Source organism: Patella vulgata, chromosome 7 (genome assembly GCF_932274485.2).
Source record: "Patella vulgata chromosome 7, xgPatVulg1.2, whole genome shotgun sequence".
Classification (NCBI taxonomy): Eukaryota; Metazoa; Mollusca; class Gastropoda; family Patellidae; genus Patella; species Patella vulgata.
This window is the reverse complement of record NC_065885.2, coordinates 36,616,217-36,638,805: the sequence shown is the minus strand read 5'-3', so window position 1 is coordinate 36,638,805 and position 22,589 is coordinate 36,616,217. Positions and strand designations below refer to the sequence as shown.

At 35.8% G+C, this 22,589-nt stretch overlaps 2 protein-coding genes across 4 annotated transcripts in view; both read left to right on the top strand.

The window, feature by feature from the left end:
- Positions 1-7,134, top strand: part of LOC126827982 (GRAM domain-containing protein 4) — a 35,300-nt gene extending 28,166 nt beyond the window's left edge. Inside the window, exons 18-20 of one of the 2 annotated variants that reach the window (XM_056102199.1) lie at positions 2,302-2,370; positions 3,569-3,700; positions 6,175-6,297. In XM_056102199.1, the coding sequence (XP_055958174.1) occupies positions 2,302-2,370; positions 3,569-3,679 (180 nt within the window). In that variant the 3' untranslated portion in view covers positions 3,680-3,700; positions 6,175-6,297. Of the gene's footprint in view, positions 1-2,301; positions 2,371-3,568; positions 3,701-6,174 lie in introns of both variants that reach the window. The other variant, XM_056102198.1, reaches the window with a different exon arrangement.
- Positions 7,135-16,114: 8,980 nt separating this feature from the next.
- On the top strand, positions 16,115-21,306 carry LOC126826864 (uncharacterized). Of its 2 annotated transcripts, XM_050555963.2 has the most exons (5): positions 16,115-16,290; positions 16,801-16,818; positions 18,295-19,673; positions 20,308-20,418; positions 20,834-21,306. In XM_050555963.2, exons 3-5 carry the CDS (start codon positions 18,665-18,667, stop codon positions 21,001-21,003), a joined length of 1,290 nt encoding a protein of 429 aa, XP_050411920.2. In that variant the 5' UTR covers positions 16,115-16,290; positions 16,801-16,818; positions 18,295-18,664; the 3' UTR covers positions 21,004-21,306. The 2 variants fall into 2 exon arrangements, with proteins under 2 accessions (XP_050411920.2, XP_050411918.2); XM_050555961.2 differs by lacking the exon at positions 16,801-16,818.
- Positions 21,307-22,589: the final 1,283 nt, after the last annotated feature.

The following is a 22,589-nucleotide window of genomic DNA, read 5'->3' as shown; positions in this document are numbered from 1 at the left end:
CCATTCGATACTGGCATATATTGGATCCTAACTTCATGGATTATGGCCCCTGATTGTACGAAAAATCATGTTTTTAGGTTTTTAGTTTGTGGACACTCTAAAGGTCACAATTTTCATTTGATTTTGATGAAACTTTAAATGCATGTTTATAACCCAAAGATCTTGATTCGTTTCGATATTTGCGCATGTCGGATCGTAACTTTCTGAATTATTGCCCCTTATTGTACAAATAATAATGGAGGTAACAATTTTTATCCGATTTAAAAAAACGTTTGAATATATCACCGTTACACCCTAATGATGGCAGACTAAAACTGCCAGATTAAATGGCCGCCCATGTATGCAAATAGTGTAAATATATTGTGTATCAAGGTTGGTGGACCCACTAGAGGTCATAATTTTGATCCGATTTTGATGAAACTTGAAATACATGTTTATAACCCAAAGATCTTGGCTCCTTTCGAAAGTTGTGCATATCGGGTCATTATTTCTTGAATTACGACCCTTGTTTGTACGAAAAATCCGATTTAAAAAAAAAAACGTTTGAATATATCACTGTTACCGGACAGAATAGGCACCCCTCGTACGCAAATAGTGTAAATATATGGTATTTCAAGGTTGTGGTTCCTGTCGATATTCGCGCATATTGGATTGTAACTTCCTGAATTATGGCCCTTTATTGTTTGAAAAATCACTTTTTGTTTAGCTTGTTCTCTATCCATCTCTTCAAAATGTGGGCGTATCCTGCCTGGTAGCTGCTGGTTGACATTTTGAATAGAAACGGTAACAAAATGTTCTTGGCTTTCGTACAGTTTGTTAGTAGATTTTGACGAATCTTGAAATATAGGTTTATCTCTGAAAGATCTCATTTCCTTTCGATATAGGCATGTGTCGGACCATAACTTCATGGATTATGGCCTCTGATTGTATGAAAGTCACGTTTCTAGCTTGTGGACGCTATAGAGGTCACAGTTTTTATCAGATTTATATGAAACTTGATACACATGTTCATAAGCCAAAGATCTTGGTTCCTTTCGATATTCGTGCACATCAATCGTGGTCTTAGCTTGTGGTCCCTCTAAAGAGGTCACAACTTTTATCCGATTTTCAAAACTGTTTGAATATACCACCATATCACACTCTAATGATGGTCGAGTTCAAATTCTGTGAAAATTTGACAAAAACTGGGCATTTCAGACCATACCTTTCTGGATTATGGCCCCTGATTGTACAAAAAAAAAGCTTTTGTTTTTAGCTTGTTTACTATCCATCCCTTGCAAAATGTGGGCGTATCTTGCCTGGCAACGGCTGGTTATTTGATTTTAAAAACCAACCACCATGGTTGAGTTCAATTGCGTGAAAATCTGACTGAATCTGCCAGACAAAATGGCCGCTCCCCGTATGCAAATAGTTTAAAAGCTTGTAATACCAAGGTTGTGGACCCTCTAAAGTCACCATTTTTATCCAATTTAAATGAAACTTGAAATATATGTTTATATCCCAAAGATCTCGGTTCCTGTTGATATTGGCGTATATCGGACTGTAACTTCCCGGCTTATGGCCCCTGATTTGACAAAAAATCACGTTTTTACCTTGTGGACTCTCTAGAGATCACAATTTTTACTTGGTTTTAAAAACCGTTCAAACATATTGCCATTAGACCATAAGTATGATTGAGTTTGAATTTTGTGATAATCCGACCAAAACTGTAATATCAAGTTTGTGAATCCTCTAGAGGCCACAGTATTTGTCCAATACATGTTAAGAATTGGACAGTCTGTGCTGGGTTATGTCCCCTGCCTTTTATGCAAAGTTTGTGGACCCTCTAGGGGCAATTTAGATGAAACTTGAAACACGTGTAGAGTTATAGCCCTGCTTTTTACACAAAATATGAAATATGTATGAAGATTTTGGTGCACATCAAAACTTACCCAAATTTGATATGTGAAGCATTGAAACAATGAGAGATTTCCCTTGTTCCCTGTCCATCTCTTGCAAAATGTGGACGTATGTTGCATGGCAACCACTGTTGACATAAAATGAAATGTACAGATTGCCTTACATGTATGCATTTAGTTCTGATAGTGTAAAATTATGAATTCTCTAATTGAGTTTATAGCGACTTGATCAGTACCATCTACACCAAAACACTATCAAGCCAAGGTTTGATTGAAATTTCTGTCTTTATATTTGGTTAGAAATAGAAAAGGCTTAATTTGTGCTTAGAAAGAATAATATTGATCGTCCTGTTTTCTATATATTATATAAGAAACTCACAGTTTTGCGTCTTTTATATTCAAGGCTAAACCATATTCATGGTTACCTGGTGGTGGTATGGCTATAGAAGTTACTGTTACTAATTCTGACAAGGTAAACTATTTCTGTACTAGTTAATTAGATGTCAATGACTCAAACCCAAGTAGTCTAATGTATGAGATCTGTCATTAAGTCAAATGGCATGGTTTTGATCCTAAGCTGGTATGTGACAAGGAGTAATGTCATCTGCCCAACCATGTCCTCTATGTGCAAGCAAATTATTAAAATATAAATTGTACCATGTGATACTCTCGAAGTGACCTGGTTTGGGTCGAATGGGGGATTGGTTAGTGCATGCACGTTATATCATGAAGTCTATCACTGTGTCAACTGGTGTGGTTTCGATTCCCAGGATGTACATGACAAGGGGTAGGGTCCCTGTCCAATTCCTTTGGTTTTCTCTAGGTCCTCCGGTTCCTCCCACTGCTAAAGTCACCTGTGCAAGTGAATTATTGAAATAAAATTAAACCATATGTTAGTCTAGAAATGACCTAGTAGTTTGTGTTGAGTGGACGTTAAACTCTCTCTCTCTCTCTCTCTCTAACATGACTGCAGTTGTATGTCAAACAGAGGCATGCATGGTAGGCTCACAATTTTATGAAGATAATGGTACCAGTTACCATTATGTTTGTTTTTTGGGGGTTTTTTTCATGTGGTTAACCCACCTTCTGTCTTATTACTCAATATTTGCTGGATGTGTCTGTTGGACTTTGAATAAATATTTTGACATCAGGTTAAGGTCATTGTGTTTGCTTTTTATTCAAGATAATTGATAGACATTGCGATATTGGACTGGCTTCCAATAAGTATCAGTGCAGTATCTTTGATTTGGAATCTTTTTTACAAGTAAATTCTAATCCATAAGGTTATTCCTGATTATCTTTGTGATAAACTATTATTATTCTAAGAAACATATATTCATGGGGGAAAAAATACAAAATTATATGTCATGAATACCAGCAAGAATTACACAATGGTTTATTTCCAATTGGGTTTTTTAGTAGCAGATCAGGGCATGTCATCCCTGTAGGGCAGATTCTCAATAAAACTGCCTCCCAGTGATGTCAATTTATGACCTCGACCTTGACTTAATCACAGCCATGACCTGGTCTTCATCACAACTACCACAGTCTCACTTTCTACAGAAGACATCTTATCACAGTAACCAACCAGAGTAAAGCTTTTGATTAATTTTTGTTTTAAAAATCTCTTGTCTGTTTTTACTTCAGCATTGTTTGTTTTTTTACTTCAGCATTATGTTTTTGGTGCAATCTTAAATCGCGATGAAGCTTTTGATAGTATCATCACGACTGGACGTAAAGCCAGTTTATCGTGGTCTGTTGATCCCTCTCAGCAGATTTAAAACACCAGACACTAACCTTTGGTATAATATTATTTACTTAAATGGCATGCTTCGTTTAGTGACCATATCCTAAGCTTGAAGAGCTTTATGGCCAATTGTTCAATTTTATCTAGATGTGTGCTCAAATGCTTACAGTATTTGCCATTGCAAATCCATCTAATTGTCAAAAGGCAAAAAACATATGATGGGTTTTTAATGTTGTTATGTAGTGTTGTTGCTCCAGTGGGTTCGTCCAACTCCTTACAATCGCTCTACAGGTCAAAGTCTGTCATTTAGTCAAGTATCATGGTTTCGATCTCACACTTGTATGTGACAAGGAGTAGGGCGGCCTTTCCAAGCTCGTAGGTTTTCTCCTGATCTTCCGGATTTATTGAAATAAAATTGACCTAGTTGTGTCAAGACATTGAACTCTCTCTCTCTCTCTCTCTCTCTCTCTCTCTCTCTCTTTGTGTTTTCAAACTTTATAACTTTGTGGTCTTATTCAGACATGAACCATTTTTTAAATCAGTGTGATGCTTCAGTTATTCACAGAGTTATTATCCCTGTATCAATTATTGTAAGAGTTATTACCCATGTACTACCTATAGTTATATAGACATAAACCCTATCGAAATTCAGTTATTCGCAGAGTTATTATCCATGCATCAATTATTGTAAGAGTTATTACCATTTTACTACCTATAGTTATATAATAGACATGAATCCTATCGAAAATCGCAGATTTATTATCCCTGCATCAATTATTTGAAGCGTTATTACACCCTTGTAATTGAAACCTTATAATTGCTAGCCTTAAAGATTTTTACTTCCATCTGTCCGAAATTGTTGTCTATATCATTTTATTGGGGATTTGGGAACCTTCAAACTTTTTTAACAAAAAATTGCATTTATTTATTGTTTAGGTTGTCATGGTGTTCCACTCTATTTCAATGACAGTTATTCTGGCACACTGATTTGAATTTCAATGCATGCTTGACTTTGAAATTTTTAAACCTATGAAGCATCTTCATTTATAGGGATACACAATGGAACATCCTGATATTAAATTATCTCAATTCCTTAAATGGTGACAATTGCTTAAGATCATCTCCGCATATCACCATAGCTGAATAGATAATTATACTCACACCACATTTGTCATTAGCGACTGTAGAACTGTGTAAATTTGGAAAATTCTGGATTCAAAATCTGTCAAGTATCTCCAGTGATTTCAGATATGACATTTTATGGTTTCAATTAATCGACCTATGTATTAGCTTAATATGCTTTATGGTGCTATATAAAATATCCTCTAGACTGCATGCTTGAAAGTTTATTTTGTGCACAAACTATTTATTGTTTTATGGAACTGATTGTTTAAACTATCAAGTTGATTGTCAAATTTGTCGACTTTGAAATATTTTACTACTGTCAGACAGTGCAATGAAAATGATATCTTCTTACCCTATGAATTCATTAAGCCCTAGACTTAAACAAAAATTGACAAAGAGTTGGTCAAGTTACCTGGGTTATCCAGGCATTGAACTTTTCCCACTTTCAGTATTTACTGCCGTAATCAGACAAGATTTGGATTGGAATAAGGATAAAGAGATACGTACAACTTTATGTGCTGTTATTGGGACATTGACTGATCACATCGTCAACATTTTTCTCTGTATTAAACTGAATGGTTAAATACATGTGTCTGCATGATGGAATGATATTTATCCACTTGATAATCAAAATATTTTCCTGGAGTTTGTCTTAGGAATGGTTATGTAAATCATTTGGATTACTGTGACCCATAATACTAATTGTTTTAGTGTTGGCATGGAATATTGTTGTTTATACGTCAGTAACCATGCTTTCAGAAAATACTGCTATGGTTTAAATAGGCTTTAATATGACAGCTTCTATATAATTTTCAGCAAGGCAACTAGATGTATTTCTATTAAATGATTGCAAAGAAAATTAAATTTGTTTATTTATGATTACTAAGATAATTAATTATTGCAGAAAACTTAATTTAACCCTTTAATTACCAACAAGTAATACTTAAAGGAGCTAAATCACTTTGATTTTGATCAAAATAGAGTATAGAATTAGGTGGAGCTGAAGTGCTAGGCCTATTAATAGCTGGGGTCCGCTGATTTACTAATTGGAACACAAAATTGGTTATGTCTTAATACTGGCTTTATCTATGGATATAAATGTTCTACAAAGGTGGATCAGCATCATAATTTAAAATCCAGGTGTTTAGCCATTTTAACATTGGAACTTGGAAAGTATTAATAAAACCACCACTAAAAAGAAAACATCATTTAATCTTAAATTTGTGAAGTTGGTACTTGTAACTGAATACAGTTTGAGCAAAAAATGAAAGTAAAATCAGTAAACAATCTGACTTCCACATAATATTTCAGAACAAACATTTTACCGCTTGATTTTGATAATTCACTTTTCGAAATGACTCATCAGATCAACTTTATTATTTTAATCTCTTATTACTTTTACAGTCATTTATGTTTGGTGGCCTTATGAACAGAGATGAAACTTTCAATAAAATAACACAAGTTGGAATGGCAGCACAATTACCATGGGCTTCAGGTTTACCCTTAGATGAATTACACATGACCCGAGAGTTAGCAAAGTTCAACAAAAAAAGTCAGCCTCATAAGTTTAAGAATTTAAGCATCGGAATGGTTTGTGATGATAAAGAAAATGAAAATTGATTTTATTTTGTCATCTTATTCCTTTAGTACTGCATTAAATTTTATTCATAAATAATTGAACTCAACTTAGGTTGATGCTTGCTTTTTATGGTCTAGACAACTTCCAAATCAATTTTAGGATGCTTTCCATGCTTGCATCATTTACAAGTACTTTAATTATAATTTTTTCGTCTTCCAAATGCTTGATTGCTTAATTTCATTGAGCAATACCAAAGCTGTAATATCATGGACCAACATATATCATCAAGAAACAAAAATATATAGCTTTGAAGGAGATGTTACATCAATTTCTATATTCTAACAAAAGATGGATAATGATGACGGCCACTTGGATCAACTTTCAGAAATTTATTTAGGGGTTCCATTTAAGGGCCACCATAATTGAAGATTATGACATTGATGTCATCAATACCATCAAATATGGCAAATGACAAAATTGTGAGTAAATTGATCAAATTAGCAATTATTGCTAGTTTGATTCCTCCAGTGACATCATAAAGAATTAATATAATATAGGATTTGAACAGAGGCTTCTAGCAAGTTTTTTTAATATTTGATTCTATAGCCATTTATTATCTATCTATTCTCACAAAATAGAAATAGGTGGACCATCTTAGGTGAACCAACATGAGTATTATTTTTAATGGATTATTGACTTTTATATTTTAACAGTCCTTGATTTCTTTTTTTAATGCTTTAGCAAGCCCACATAATTATTGAACAAAAATCTTTAATATCTACTAATAATGGACCATAATTAATTATATATCATCCAGTAGTAGAAATACATACCTTTAAGAACATATTTATTTAAGTGTAGTTAAAACAGAATGTATAGATTTTTAAATATTAGTATGTATTAGAACAAAGATATAATTTCATTTCATTGTTTTTAAGTCTTCATTCATTACAGTACCATATTTTATTTTTCAATATAACATATTTTTGTAAGTTTTGTGATACCATCAAAGTAGACTGTTAAGTTCTACAATATGATCATTTAGCCAGAAATGAAACTCGTTCCATATTGACCATTGGAAATTAATAATTTATGGAATTAAGTTATATTTTGTAGTGCTTATGAAGTGCTAATAACCAGAAGATGATTATTCTGAACCAGAGGTTTTTGGTAATGGCCTGTACCATGTGTCACTAATATATTTACATATTTTAGTCCGTAGCATGTCGGTCATTTTATATAATTCCAAGCTAAAAATAAATCCTAGAGTCCCATCATCTTCTATATAGTTACAATCATCTTGAACAAACTACTAGATCACTATAACACAAGGCTAACATTATCCCATTGCTTTATTAGACTTCTATATCATAAATATTGCTCTGCTCTTGCCTCGGTATCATGTCAGTAATATGGTTCCCAATAGTGTTATGAAATACTGAAGCCCAGTTATCTTGTTTAATAATTTTGTCAGCTAAACATGGTTATGTGAGTTGCAATCTGAAAATCTGTTCTACAATACAACTATTTTTTTTCTGGTTTTTGCTCAGTAAATATATTTTAACAGTAAACATGATAATTGAATTATATCCTTTACTTTTTGAAGTAATTTTAGAATATATTTAATTGAATAATGGTATTTTCTGCCTTCCAAATTGATTGACACATTTTAAAGGCCACTTAGTTATTAAAGGGTAATAATTGTACTGGTTATAGCCTGATTTTGTGTATATTATTGTAAGCCATTGTGTTTTCATATCAACTGTTATCATACGCCTACATTTTCATGTGGACGTATATTGTTGTCGCCCCTGTCTGTCTAGACGTCTGTCCACATTTTGTTTGTGGAGACATTACAGGTCACAATTTTTATCCAATTTTGATAAAACTTAAAATTCATGTTTATATCCCCAAGATCTGGGTTCCTTTCGATACTTGCTCGTATCGGACACCAACTTCATGGATTATGGCCCATGATTGTAACAAAAATTGCTTCTTTTTATTTTTAACATTTGCTCTTGCAAAATGTGGCGTATCTTGCATGGTAACTGTTTGTTATCCGATTTTGATGAAACTTGAAATGTATATTTGTAACCCAAAGATCTTGGTTCCTTTCGATATTCGTGCATATTGGACCGTAACTTCCTGGATTATTGCCCCTGATTGTACGCAAAATCATGTTTTTAGCTTGTGGTGCCTCTCGAGATCCAATCTGATTAAAATACAGATCTATATTTCATTTCGTTTTTTTATACTTTCAATGGCCTACACTACATGAAAATTTGACCGGTGGTACTTGAAGGTCGGGTCAGGGGTCGTACGAGCGGCTTTTGACCCTATGATGTCTGACATTGATAAATCAATTAGCATTGGCGTTTCTAGTGGTTTACCCACAGTTCCATGCATGGCACGCCAAGAAGTCGCTGTAACAGACTTATCCCTTACTTAACCAAAACGCCAGTAATATAACAACTCTTTCAGATCTTAGTGTAGTAAAGACAAGTAAAATAAAATTTTATACTATAAAAAACGAAACAAAATAGGATCTGTGTTTTAATCAGGTCCCAATTTTTATCCGATTTTAAAAAACGTTCAAATATATCACTGTTACACCCAAATGACGGTTATACTATAAAAAACGAAACAAAATAGGATCTGTGTTTTAATCAGGTCCCAATTTTTATCAGATTTTAAAAAACGTTCAAATATATCACTGTTACACCCAAATGGTGGTTAAGTTCGAATTGCATGAAAATCAGACCGAAATTGCCTGACAAAATAGCAACTCCTAGTATGCAAATAGTGTAAAAGTATGTAATACCAAGGTTGTGGACCTTCTAGAGGTCACAATTTTTAACCGATTTTGATGAAACTGAAGAAAATGTTTATTTCCCAAAGATCTTGGTACATTTTAGAATTCACACATACCGGACCATAACATAATGGATTATTGTAGGACAAACTGACTGGCCCTCATACGCAAATACTGTAAACATCTTGTATATCAAGGTTGTGGACCATCTAGAGGTCCAAATTTTGATCTGATTTTGATGAAACTTGAAATTCATGGTTATAACCCAAAGATCATGGTTCCTTTCGAAATTCGCGCATATCGGATCATAACCTGATTGTATGAAAAATCGTGTTTTTAGCTTGTGGTCCCTCTAGAGGTCACAATTTTTATATATGTTTTAAAAACCTGCAAAATATATAACCGTTACACCCTAATGATGGTTTAGTATGAATTTTCGTGAAAATCAGACCAAAACTGCCTGAAAATATGGCCGCTCCTCCTACACTAATAATGTAAAAGTATGTAATACCAATAATGGAACCTCGAGATGTCACAACTTTTATCTGATTTTGATTAAACTTAAAATATATGTTTATATCCCAAACAACTTGGTTTCTTTTGATATTGTTGCATGTCGGATCGTAACATCTTAGATTATGGGCACCTGATTGTACGAAAAATCGCTTTTTTAGCTTGTTCTCTGTCCATCTCTTGCAAAATGTGGGCATATCTTGCATGGCAACCGCTTGATACTGTTTTTATTTATATGATTGTTATATTTGTACCAAATTGATTAGGTATTGTATCAAATTTTACTGTGTTTGACCCATTAATGTGCCCACAATCTCATAATAAATTGTGCTTTGAATAATAGCACAAAGCAATTATACCAACAATTCTTACCACTATACTTTTTTTTTCTCCAATTCACCTTGGTTTCAAGATATTTTTTTTATAGGGCTACATTCAGTAAAGTACAGATTGTAATTGGTCAGTTTATGAATGATCTAAAAAAAAACACCTTTTATACACCCTATATGGAAATGTGGCCTCATATTGCCATTGCATCTGTCTGTCCGTCCGATTGTCGGTTAGTCCATCCTTCCATTGTCCACAACTTCTTGTGAACACTCTACAGAGTACATTTATTATCTGGTCATTTCGAAATTTATAGATGTTGTTTACATTAGTTAGACAAAGAAGCGTATTTAATTTCAACAATTTCTGTTGATTACTTCTGGAGTTAAGGTATTTGTTACACTTTGTAGAAACTAGTGAACGCTCTAACAACTAAAGTTATCATTTGATCTGTATTATATTTACGAGCATTATTTAAATTAGTAAAACGAAGAATCCTATTGAATTTCAGCAATTTCTGTTAATCTAGAGTTACAGCAATGGTTTCACTTTGTTGAACCTTGTGAACGCACTAATGTCAAAACTTATTGTCCGATCTATATCAAACTTACTTGCATTATTTAGAATTAGTAAAATGAAGAAATTTTTAAATTTCAACAATTTCCGTGTATAATTTCTAGAGTTATGGTCCTTGTTTCACTTTGTTGAACCTTGTGAATGCTCTATCAAAAAAAGTTATCTTCCGATCTGTATGAAATTTATATGCATTATTTAGATCATTAAAACGAAAAATCCTATTATTTATATTTGTTAGATGGAGAAGCCTATTTAATTTCAACAAGTTTCATTAATTACTTGTAGAGTTATGGCCCTTGTTGAACTTTTGAATGCTCTTATGACAAAAGTTATCATTCGATCTGTATGAAATTTATATCAGTGTCCTGTAAATGTTCACTGTTGTGAGCATATGTGTTTTGTCTGGCAACCTATCTTGAGAACATTTTGTTAGATGTTCATAAAGTGACGAACAGAATAAACTGAACGCAATCAACATCCTATTTTAATCCGATTACAGCTATTGTTTAAAGTCTATTTCAAGAACCCTTGAAAGTTGGAATTCAAAATAATGCCGCTGTTGGGACAAAATTTTCCTGATAGCACAAGGTATGGCGGTGTATGTCCGTTTTCATTAGCCCAGTCAATGTAGAATAGTTGGACGTTCAACTCCATTCCATTTCATTAATGCATCCCCCTGCAGGTCAACTACATTAAATGATATTTAGGATCATGATTTAAAAGTATTAAAATTCTGAATTCAACTTAAAATCAAATCGTTTCAGTATTTTGATAATTTTTTTTCACCTTTGTATATTTATAAGAGTATGTGTGCTTTAATCGGTCAAATACTGTATTATATGTTGATGTTAGTTAGTTCATTGCATTGTAGTTTTTGTTTTATATTTATCAAAATTTTGTTACAAATATTTATTGTCTTCCTTTGTTATAGAGCTACAGTACTGTGTAGTTTTGTTGTTGATTAATTAATTGATGTTAATTCTGCTAAAATACTGACAATTGTCTCTAGGCTACTAAACCTCTATATATATTGAGGCGCAATGAAAACACATCACTGATTATACTGGAAGTTCTTAAGAGAAATCAACATCCCACAGGGGCCTTAGCAACTTTACCTTACAGTGAAACATAGGCACATGGGGTAAAAAACAAACTAAGGGGGAAATATAACAACATTATTTTACTATCAAACATAGGCACAAGGTACAAAAGTCAAAGTTGGTAACATGTGAGTCTAGTTCCATCAGGCTATGAATGGCTATTGTGTGACTCTTCTCCATCTTTTGTTGCATAGCTGGCACTCATGTTTTCTTGAATTAACACAATGGTGCATTGTAATGTACCTAGCTTTTAAAAGCTACATTTCATACCCAGTGTCTCTCAAATGGGATCTACAATCACCCATTTATAAAAGTGGTGCGTTTTCAATGGATCTCAGTATATATTGTACAACCATAGGGTTATAAGTGACAAACCAATATGTCGCGATAATTATCTGTCAGTTATTTGTTGCTGCTGTTATATCTATGTTACTTATGGATATTGTTTGTTTTAAATTCCAATTTATTTTATAATTTTTTATGGCAATGACACAGATTCGTGCTAACAATGGTCAGTACAAAATACTTGTTAGAATGAGAATCTGCCATTCTCTTAGAGCTTTTCATCAGTCATAAGTACATGTATATATTGCACGAGCTTAGGCGAGAAGTGCCCTTATTTTACAAACTGTTTACATATTTTAGCTGCTCACGTAAATGTATAACATGTGTGGAAGGGACCACTCATGTCTCATTGAAAATTAAGATGCATTTTTTACAGTGTATTGCCATTTCATAGTCTTCTTCAAATGTCTCCTTCATATTTTTATTTTATAGAATTTTCCAGCTCTCTCCCTCTGTGTTCAAATGTTATTGGTAAGGCTGTGTGATAATTGTTTGAAATAATTACTGAATGTCTAACATATCTTAGACATTGCTTTGATTTTTTTCAAAATTATCCATCTTTTTTCTAAACTTGAAAAAAATTTGTGCAGGTGCCTTACCTTTAAACAAATCCCTCCAGTTCTTTTTCTTTTTAAATTCTCAGTTATTTTTATATACTCACATTTCAAGTTGAAGTATATTATCGTCACGCCAAACCCAGTAGGATATTTGTTAATACTCAGTTATTTTTATATAGCTACTTGCTGGGGTTCTTCAGCTCGCCTTTAGGAAGAACTCTGTCGAAGTAGTCTTGCAAAGTTATTGGTCCTGTCAACAGAAGCATGAGGGATTTTGAGATTGCCTTTTTTAAACTTGCTAGGATTCTTTGATTAGTCCTAAGTAGAAACTGTCTCAACATTTTAAACTCCCCACAGGTCAGAGTTTTGAGATTTATAAATAAAAATCTCCACTTTAATTGTTGGGCTAATACAGTGGATCCCTTTCGATATTTAGACTTAGCCATTAGTCCATACTCCATAGCTATTTATACCCCCTGTGTTAACTAGAAACTACTCCTCAAAAAGCCGCTGGTGGGCGTATGCTCGTTGCCTGACAACGCAATGCTATCTTCATGGCGTTTTATATACCAATCACTCACAGTTTGGGGGTGAGTAACTTGACCCACATGCCCATTGGCCTAACAATATCCTTCAATGATAGGGTGACCCGCGCAATGAAAATTTTCCCCTACAGAAAGTTGAACTCGACACTGTGAATGTGCACGCTTTCAGTGACTTGTCTCGAAGTGATTTCTCGCTAACTACGCAGTATGATAAATGAAATGAAATGAAATGGGGTTTAACATCCTACTGTTCTGCTCCTATCTGGGCTAATGAAGACGGGCATACGCCATACAGTGTGCTATGAGGGAAATTTTGGCCGGGCAGCGGCACTATCGCCTACTTTTATATCGAATTCCAACTGCCAAGGGATCATTTACGTGCATTCCAATGTATACACGGGACCTCGGTTTTTCGTATCGTCCAAAGGACTAGACAGCTGTCCTTGTCAGGCCCTCCGTCCTGCATCACTGAAAAGGAGGAACCACGCCAGAAAATCTGAATAAACTTTCTCGGCCAATGCAGGGATCGAACTCCTGACCTCCAGGCTAGCGAGCCAGCGTCTTACCCACTTAGCCACACCAGTATGATAATAATCAGTGCTAGAGTCTATGAGACTAAATAGCCATCGCACGTGCAATAATTATCAACTATCAACTTCTACAGCCATAAAAAATTTATTGTTGACGATCCTGAATAGCAGTTATATTTAGCTGTTTGGCTATTACAGCAGTTTTAGAAATTACCTTCATTTTATTTTTTAAATTGCTTTATCATTAACTGTACCGTTAGGAGCGGCATCTTTTGGTTTAGTACAAATAATATCTCTAAAACACTTGCATTAGGCGGAGAACGTGATACTAGCAGTAGTTTAATTTTACTTTTACAAGGTTCTTAAAACAATGTTGAGTTGCCTAACGTGCGTGTTTCTAAATTCAATTTATTGTTCCAGCTTTCTGTCATGTTTCGTAAAATAGTAGTCTTGATTATCCCAGCCTGTCAATCAGACGTAGAATGGTCGGTAGACTGGTTAAGCGAGAGTAATTTCAAAACACGGGCACGTAACCTATTTTTTACTCGCAAAGGCCCGGATATTATGGTCGACACTCGTAACCATCTTTCAGTGTATTATTTATGGATGGTTAAATGGCCATAGCTTATTAAGTACAACGTGGCCGTTTATTTAGTGACCATAAATGTGGAAAACTGATTTAAGGCTTGGTGTATATATAAATATTGTGGTGTAATTGTCGAAATATTTGGAGATATTGTTTATGGTGGGTCACCCTATCAATGACTGAAGATGGAATTTGCATTTATAATATTGTAGCAGAAGATGCTGCTGCCGCACAGAGTGGACTGTGTTGTGGATTACTTATCTAATATAAACAAAAAACCGCCCCCTTTTTTCTTACCAAAAATGATTTTTGAATCAGAAGTAGATTTGGTTTGGTTTTATGTATTATCAATTCGATACCAACATTAAATTTATATCCAATATTTTAATTTATATTTTCATTTTATTCAGTTGCAAAAGTCTTGTGCGGTTTTACCTTGAGAAATTTAATTTGAGTCATGTACTTTATAGAATAGCTTAGAGTCACTATCGTTATCATTTTATTTGAAATGAGTGAATGTAACTATGCTGTATACATTGTTATATATATATATATTTTATATTGTGGATGGATAATTGTTATATTGTATTATTATTATTTGTTATAAAATAGAATATATTAAAAACAAAATTCAGATACTTTCCCTTTAATATAACCCATGTTGCGGTAGGGCCTGCGAAATCGATGTTACCACAGTTCGGGTAGATGGAACAGCATTACTATCCAAATTCACGCCTATCCCAAAGAGGCTTGACCTGTATAGACAGCTTTAGATGGGAGGAGTGGAGGCTCGCTTGTCAATCCTGGATGTACCATATTGACGGTGTTGCGTTTGAGTGACACAAAATTGAACTCGGCAATTCAAAAGCATAATAGCGTTAGCACATTTTTATACACCGACATATTATTGTCCTCACCACTGTCCGTCCACAATTCTCATCCGAATTTGATGAAACTAGAAATATATTTTAAAAAAAAGCATTCGAATATATCACTGTTACACCGTAATGTCGGTGGAGCAGGAATTTCGTGAAAATTGGACCAAAACTGCGGGACAAAATGGACGCCCCTCGTACACACATAGTGTAAAAATATAGTATATCAAAGTTGTGGACCCTCTAGACGTCACAATTTTGATCCGATTTTGGTGAAATTTAAAAAAAAACTTGTTTATACCCCCCTCCCCTCCCCGGATCCGCCCCTGGGATAGTTGATTATTAATCCATTAAAAACTAAAATATTGTATCGGACCAATTCCGTTCAACATTTACAAAGATACGACGAATTGAAACTTTCGGCATTCTCAGTATGGATATTGACAAAACAGCCGAAAAGTAAAATGTATATTATTAAATATACAGCTTTATAATCGGCAATCCCTCCACCCCCTGCTCAGCTACATAAAGTGTAACGTGTGCTTTATCCTTTATCATCAGATGATGGGATAGGATGGACATTGAAAGCCTAGATAATGATATAGATGTCATATCACAATTAATGCTTTGCATCAATAAAATTCAATCACAATGTGATCCTATTAATTCATTACAAAAACTGGCGTTAAAAAGCATAGTGTGATGCTAACGTGTTTTGGAGACGAAGATGTCATGCATTGTCAACTGTCAAATTTCCTGAACAGGAGCTAGCAAACCCCTCCTGCATAAAATTCCTGGATCCGCCCCTGCATCTCGTAAATGACACCCAGAGACTTTATACAGTACCGTGATTGCCGATTATAAAGCTGTATATGTATTTAATAATATACATTTTACTATAAACTATGGACAACACGTGTGCTCGTTCACGAAGCAGAAACATTGCCGGTATTGATTTCAAGTCCCGCGTTAACGTATAATGTGTAGTTAATGTTAGAATGTCAATAAATATAAGAATATGTTCGTTTATTTTCATTTGACTTTGTTAATTTAACCTATATTGCAGACTATAATTTGTATCGCGTTGATTTAGTGACTGGACGCCTGATCCCAATCAGTTTTACAGAGGTACTAGCGAATATTCACTGCTGATCAGTGTGGCTTGGCCCCACATGGTGAGTATCCATTGTCGCACAGCGACCTATTTCAAATTCTGGACACTACTTTTCAACAACAGCCCATAGGGTAGGGAATGGCGATATTTTTTCACCCCTTCAAAACGGCTGCGTATTGGGGACAGTAAATTACTGATTTTGAAAGAAGGGTTCAACGACTAGAAAAGAAGGAGCCACGGTGGGTAAGGCGTTGGCTCTCAAGCCTGGAGGTCGCGTGTTCAATCCCTGCATTGGCCGAGAAAGTTCATTGGGATTTTCCGACGTGGTTTCCCCTTGTCAGTGGTGAGGGCTGGACAAGGACGGCTGTCTTGTCGTACGCATGGGATGAAAAACCGAGGTCCCGTGTATACATTAGCGTGCACGTAAAAGACCCTTGACAGTTGGAATTCGATATAAGAGTAGGTCATAGCGCCGGGCAAAATTTCACTCACAGCACACTGTATGGCGTATTCCCGTATTCATTAGCTCAGTATAGGAACATAACAGTAGGACATTTCATTTTTATTTCAGAAAAGAAGAATCACGCGGGTATGCATATTTCTGTCCACGATTTTCGTAATAGAATTCGGGTTACTCCGCTGCGGACTGATGACGTCGTTCGGCATTTTACACGATGGATCCCATTGCTGGAGCCATCCCTACGTATGATACATTAAAATTTGATTGTATTTGTTGAAGCGAACATCGAAGTTTGTTGTAGTTATCTTACTTAGTTATAGGCCAGAAGCTGTCCTACATTTTTTATGACTTTTTGTTCCACCCATCGGCCCTGTTGCTAAAACTATTTTTAAAATTTCAATAAAGTTACCAAGTTGCCGAAATGAGCTCATAGGCGCAAAAACTGGAAAACAGATATCCACGGTGGCCTTTTGGTGCCATACGTTAATATATACCCTTTTCTTGTATTTTACCTTCCATAAGAAATCGCAGTGAAAACTGTAAACCCTTTCTCCGCAGTATAACGTTTTCTCCGCGGTGTTAACCCTTTCTCCGCGATATAAAGTTTTCTCCCCGGAGTAAACCTTTCTCCGCGGTATAAACATTTTCTCCGCGGTATACAGAGGTAAGCGTTTTCACCGCGGTGTAAACTTTTTCTCCGCGGTGTAAACTTTTTCTTCGTGATATGATTTTTTCTTCGCGGTGTAAACCTTTTCGAGGCGATGGATCTGTAGACACTCGAAACCATGCACTAATTCTTGCGCCCGTGGGCAGTATACTATAGTATACATCATGCTCATCGACTTTCCTGGCAACGGTGATGACCATTGACCCGGATAATAAAGATGCACGACGTCAAATGGAAACACAGTGGCATCACAGGAATACCATTCGCCCTATTTCGCCATCAGATACGCGTCAGATGTATGATATTGGCAGAACAGTATATTACAACATGTTCAGACAATATCGTTATCTAATATGACAGGATTTTTTATCGATTGCACTGGAACAAACACATTTTTAATTCTTTTTTGTAAAGTGGTATGTGTTTGACATAACAAAAAATATTAATGATTGTGAGAATAAAGTAAGCATTACCGTTTATAGGAATAACGTCACGTTTAGTTTGTATCTGGATGTGTTTACTAATTCAGGTACAGTATTAACCACGCTTACATCGGAGTCTTTAAAATAAACCTATAGGCCTACCCAGGCTGCAGGCGGAAGTTAAAGGTACATCAGCAACTCTGGGATCTTCACTGTTTCAAGACATTTTTAATTTGACTTGATTTGACTATTAGTTACATTGGCGTTGTTCGAATTAGAATCCATACTCAACTTGAGACAAAACAAATATGTTAATGTTTTATAAGGGGTCTAAGGAATGCTCGTAAAAGTCCAAATCTAACCATTCAGTAGGACCCAAGTCGCGAATTCGCTAAATAAAATACTGAAGACCAGGATTTGAGTTAAGTAACTATATATAATATTCATAACCAAGTGAGTGGTTTGTCAGCTTTTCTTACTGGTGATTTATCATGTTACGCTACATTTTTATTGCAGATATACTATAACCTACTTAGATAAGGCGACAACAGTTTAATACAGGCTGGTCGATGTGAACAAGAGCTACACCAATAACTGGTTATTGGAAGCATATAACGAGTAAAATATATTGGACATAAAAACAGACTTGAGACGTATGTAGCCTACTATATTACAATCTGGCGTAACATTTGCATTTAAATAGCTTCTGCACTGTCAAGGTTAATCGCACGCGGTTGTGAATTGGAGCTTCGTGCCCTATATATTCGTGACATTTAGATACTGCTGTTTAAACTGAAAGCTGATCTTAATTCATGCCATTTATCAAGTGATATTAACGCTATTCAAAGTGAAGAACCCTGCCTCGTGTCTTAGAAATAAATAAACAATGTCCGAAGCATTGTTTCCGGGACGAAACCAAGCACCTGGGCTGAAATCTCCAAATAAACTATGGTGGGCTAAAGAGATCACTCCAGATATTCATATTGCTGGCAGATTAACGTCTCGACAAATTAAATACGCAGAGGATGGGGGATTTCGGAGTGTCGTTTCGCTGTTTTCGTACAATTCCCAGGGTAAATTTGGTAACGATATTTTACCAACCACTGCAGAAATTTTTGAAATGATCAAGACAACTAGTAATCTCCAATTTAAAGCAATTTTTGATACAGAGCAACATGAAAATTGGTCTCCCAAAGAGGCTGTAGATAAATTAGAACAAATGTTACCAACATTAAACAAACCGGTACTCCTGTTTTCCCAGAAAAGTTGCTCGGCTGCGTTTGTTGTTCTGCTATATTTAGCCAAAAAAACAAAGGAGGATCCTGATTTCGAAGCCAGGATTAACAGTGCGAGATTATTTAGGATAACAGCCACAATGGGCATGGATTTTACGTCCGATTATTACAAACAAATTGTTAGCGAAGTAACTGGAGAACCCAAACTTGAAAAGCCACCGGTTCCTAATATTGAGCCAAAATCATGGATCGAGTATTGGTTAGCTCATCCGGTCTACAAAAATTGGTTTACAGCAGGTCAAATAACCAAACCTGTTTTTCCATCCGTGGAATCTGCTGGTTTTCCTGCTGTAGTTAATGTGAGATCGGGAAAAACGTATAACGGAAATCCGAATCAAGAGGAGGTGACTCTGGTCAACATTCGGGAAAATACAGGCACATACGGCAAGGAAGTAAAGAAACTCAGACAATCCAAAGACAGGCTTGAAGATACACGAATAGATCCACTAAAACCAAAACGTTATGTTTCTGAAAATTCTGACAGAAACTATGAAAGTCGAAATGAAAATGATTTTGGAGATGATATCGGTTATAATGAAGAAAAAGAAAGAGACTATTTCATGGAATATGGAAAATTGCAATATTTGCATTTACCTATAGGTTAGTATAGAATTAAAATGGGAATATGTAGGCCTAAACGAGAGAGAGAGAGAGAGAGAGAGAGAGAGACGTCCACTCGACACAAACTAGGTCATTTCGACTAACATAGGGGTCTTCAGCTGTGGGAAGACAAATAGAAAACCCACGGGATTGTACATGCGACCCTACTCCTTGTCACGTACAACTGGAGAACCGAAACCACGCTAGTTAATCAATGACAGACCTTATGATAGAACGCGCACGCTCTAACCATTCGGCCATCCACCCCCCCCCCCCCCCGTGATTTGATCTCTGTGCTGGTCGATATAGTTCCCCGGGTTTTTAATCAGCGTGCTTTCTCTTGTCAGTGGTGCAGGGCGGGGAGGGGGGGTGGGTATGCCTGTCTTCATTGGTGCAAAGAATTAGGACTATAAACCCCATTTCATGTTATTCAATGTTAAATATTAAAGTATCACGATTAATTATGTGAACTCATCAAATTAGAAGTGGTATCGGGTGTTTTAGACAAGCTGGCACAACCGACCAACTACTTAGTGCCGCGTCTTTTAACGTGGTAGTAATTTTTAATAGACAATATATAATTGCAATAGTACTTTGGTTGAATGTAATTAACCTTATATCCTGCCTTCTCCAGTTTCAGCTGCACCGTTCACTAAAGAAGTCTATGAAACTTACCGCGATAGGTTATTGGAACTGGGAAGTAAGGGACCGGTGTTGGTTCATTGCGCCAAGGCTAGAAGAGCTGGTAGGTGTAATTTATATGACTATTGTACTTTTTTACTATCGAGGAATACTATGGCTCGGTAACACCATTGATGACTACAGCAACGTTAAACACTTGTAGTCAAATGTTAGTTCGATATGTAATCATCAAGGGGTTATTTTAAGCACAAATTAGGTCCAACACAAAATTAATCTTACAAATTCCCCCCCCCCCACCCCCTCTAAACGCTATTAATATTCATACATTGTTCATACAAGCATGATGTTCATGATTTTTGTAGTAGGACGTTAAACCCCATCTCATTTGTTCATCAAGTTGACCTGGACTATGAATATCTTTGTGAATAAGTAAACACAATATCTTATATCAGTACCCATGTATATATCAATTTAAAACGATCTCATATTCGTTTTACCTATATTTTCTCCTATTGCAGGATTCTTGACCATCCTTGCTGCTGCCCAGCAGCATAACAAAGATTTAGCCTGGGCGTTACGTAGGAGTCGTGAGTTGGGATATGGTGTATCAGAGGAGACAAACCCAGTTGTTTATGAAACGTTTGTTGGGGTTCTTGGTACAGATTGCTCCGACGGTGACAGGGATTAGGTTCAAGGAATATTCAAATAACTATTTCAGTTGCAGTTTCGAAGTTGACAAGAACTCATAGCCGTGGATTTAAAACATGACTGTTTATAACTTTAATGTTTCGACGAAGTTCCCTAGCCATCCTCTGAAAATAGAAGATTTACGAAACGTAAATTAGAAAATTGACGATACTATATTTTAATCACTTACATTTATCAATAAATGATAAGTTTAGTATCTATACAATTACAACAATAGTATGGCCTCGTGAACATCTTCAAACGAGACGTAGTGTCAGATTTCTAGACAGAGCATAAATTTACTTATTTTGTGTATGGTCTATTTGTATTTCCAAATATCTAATTCTTTAAATATATCATACTAGCAGGATACCCGGCTCGGGGATCATACCTCCGAAACCGGAAGTGGTAGACTAACGCCACCTGGCCTATGTTACTCCCCGGTCGGAGCTACCCCTATACCCCAAATTTCAGACTCGGGGCAGACCTAGTGTAGCCGTCAACCCCGCTTCGCTCGGGGGCCATAACTCCGAAACCGGAAGTGGTAGACTAACGCCACCTGGCCTATGTTACTCCCCGGTCCGAGCTACCCCTATACCCCAAATTTCAGACTCGGGGCAGACCTAGTGTAGCCGCCAACCTCGAACAGACAGACAGACAAACGACAGTCACAAATATTAGGATATAGATAGATACGCTGTAGCAATGTCCACAGAGACATGTCCAATCCACAAATATACATGGATATGGATATTTCCGTATCCTGGCTTTCATCCGTGGCAACTGTTAAAATTTTGAAAGAATCGTAAAACTGTGCTATACACAACCCTGTTCATAAACGGTCTTAACATGGGTCAGTCATCAAGTAATAATTTTGAGTCAATGCGGAAATAGTCACAGTGCCCAACCAATCGAACCCTGTTTTACAAACTAGAGATCAATACGTAGGCCGACAGGCATACAAAATTAAACTTTAATAAGGGAGTCTGCTCGAGTAAATTTGGGTAGGGAGCGGGTGGTGCTTATGTTAACGAAAATGACAGTTACCGACGAATATTACGTTTCCTGTATTTTCGAAGTTGTACTACATTGACATCGGGCATATTTCAAATCATTAAATGAGATGTAATGTCAGGCATAGATTATGAAGGGGACGGAATTATAATGCACATATAAGATGTTACAAGACGGGCAATGGACAACAAAACAATTATTTAAGCATGCAGTGGTTACACCGTCGATTAATCATGAAGTTCCATATAAATGTACTTTTCACTGTACTCCCACCTCGAATGAACATATTATTCATGTACATGTACATTGTCTCAAAGTTCTATTGCAGGGTCGGATTCAGGGTGGTTATTACAGCCAGCGAAGCAAGCAACCGTTGCTAGATTCATGGACAGAGCTACTGATGGGCCAGTAGTATAGCTAGCGAAAAATGGGCTTTAGCATTACACCAGGGTTCATAAATTGTATGCCACATGACTAAAATTTTCAAATCTGAACATTTGTGTTTGGATATTGAGCTCCCATTTCTGACTTTATCACAACATATTCCGTTGCATTGCACGAATCTGAAAAAAC

What these genes read in the sequence shown, in the direction of transcription:
- LOC126826864 (XM_050555961.2), top strand. Translation starts at nt 18,665, where the DNA reads ATGTCCGAAGCATTGTTTCCGGGACGAAACCAAGCACCTGGGCTGAAA. An exon ending in ATATTTGCATTTACCTATAG is followed by an intron (nt 19,674 to 20,307) that starts GTTAGTATAGAA and finishes TGCCTTCTCCAG; the next exon opens with TTTCAGCTGCACCGTTCACT. An exon ending in CGCCAAGGCTAGAAGAGCTG is followed by an intron (nt 20,419 to 20,833) that starts GTAGGTGTAATT and finishes CTCCTATTGCAG; the next exon opens with GATTCTTGACCATCCTTGCT.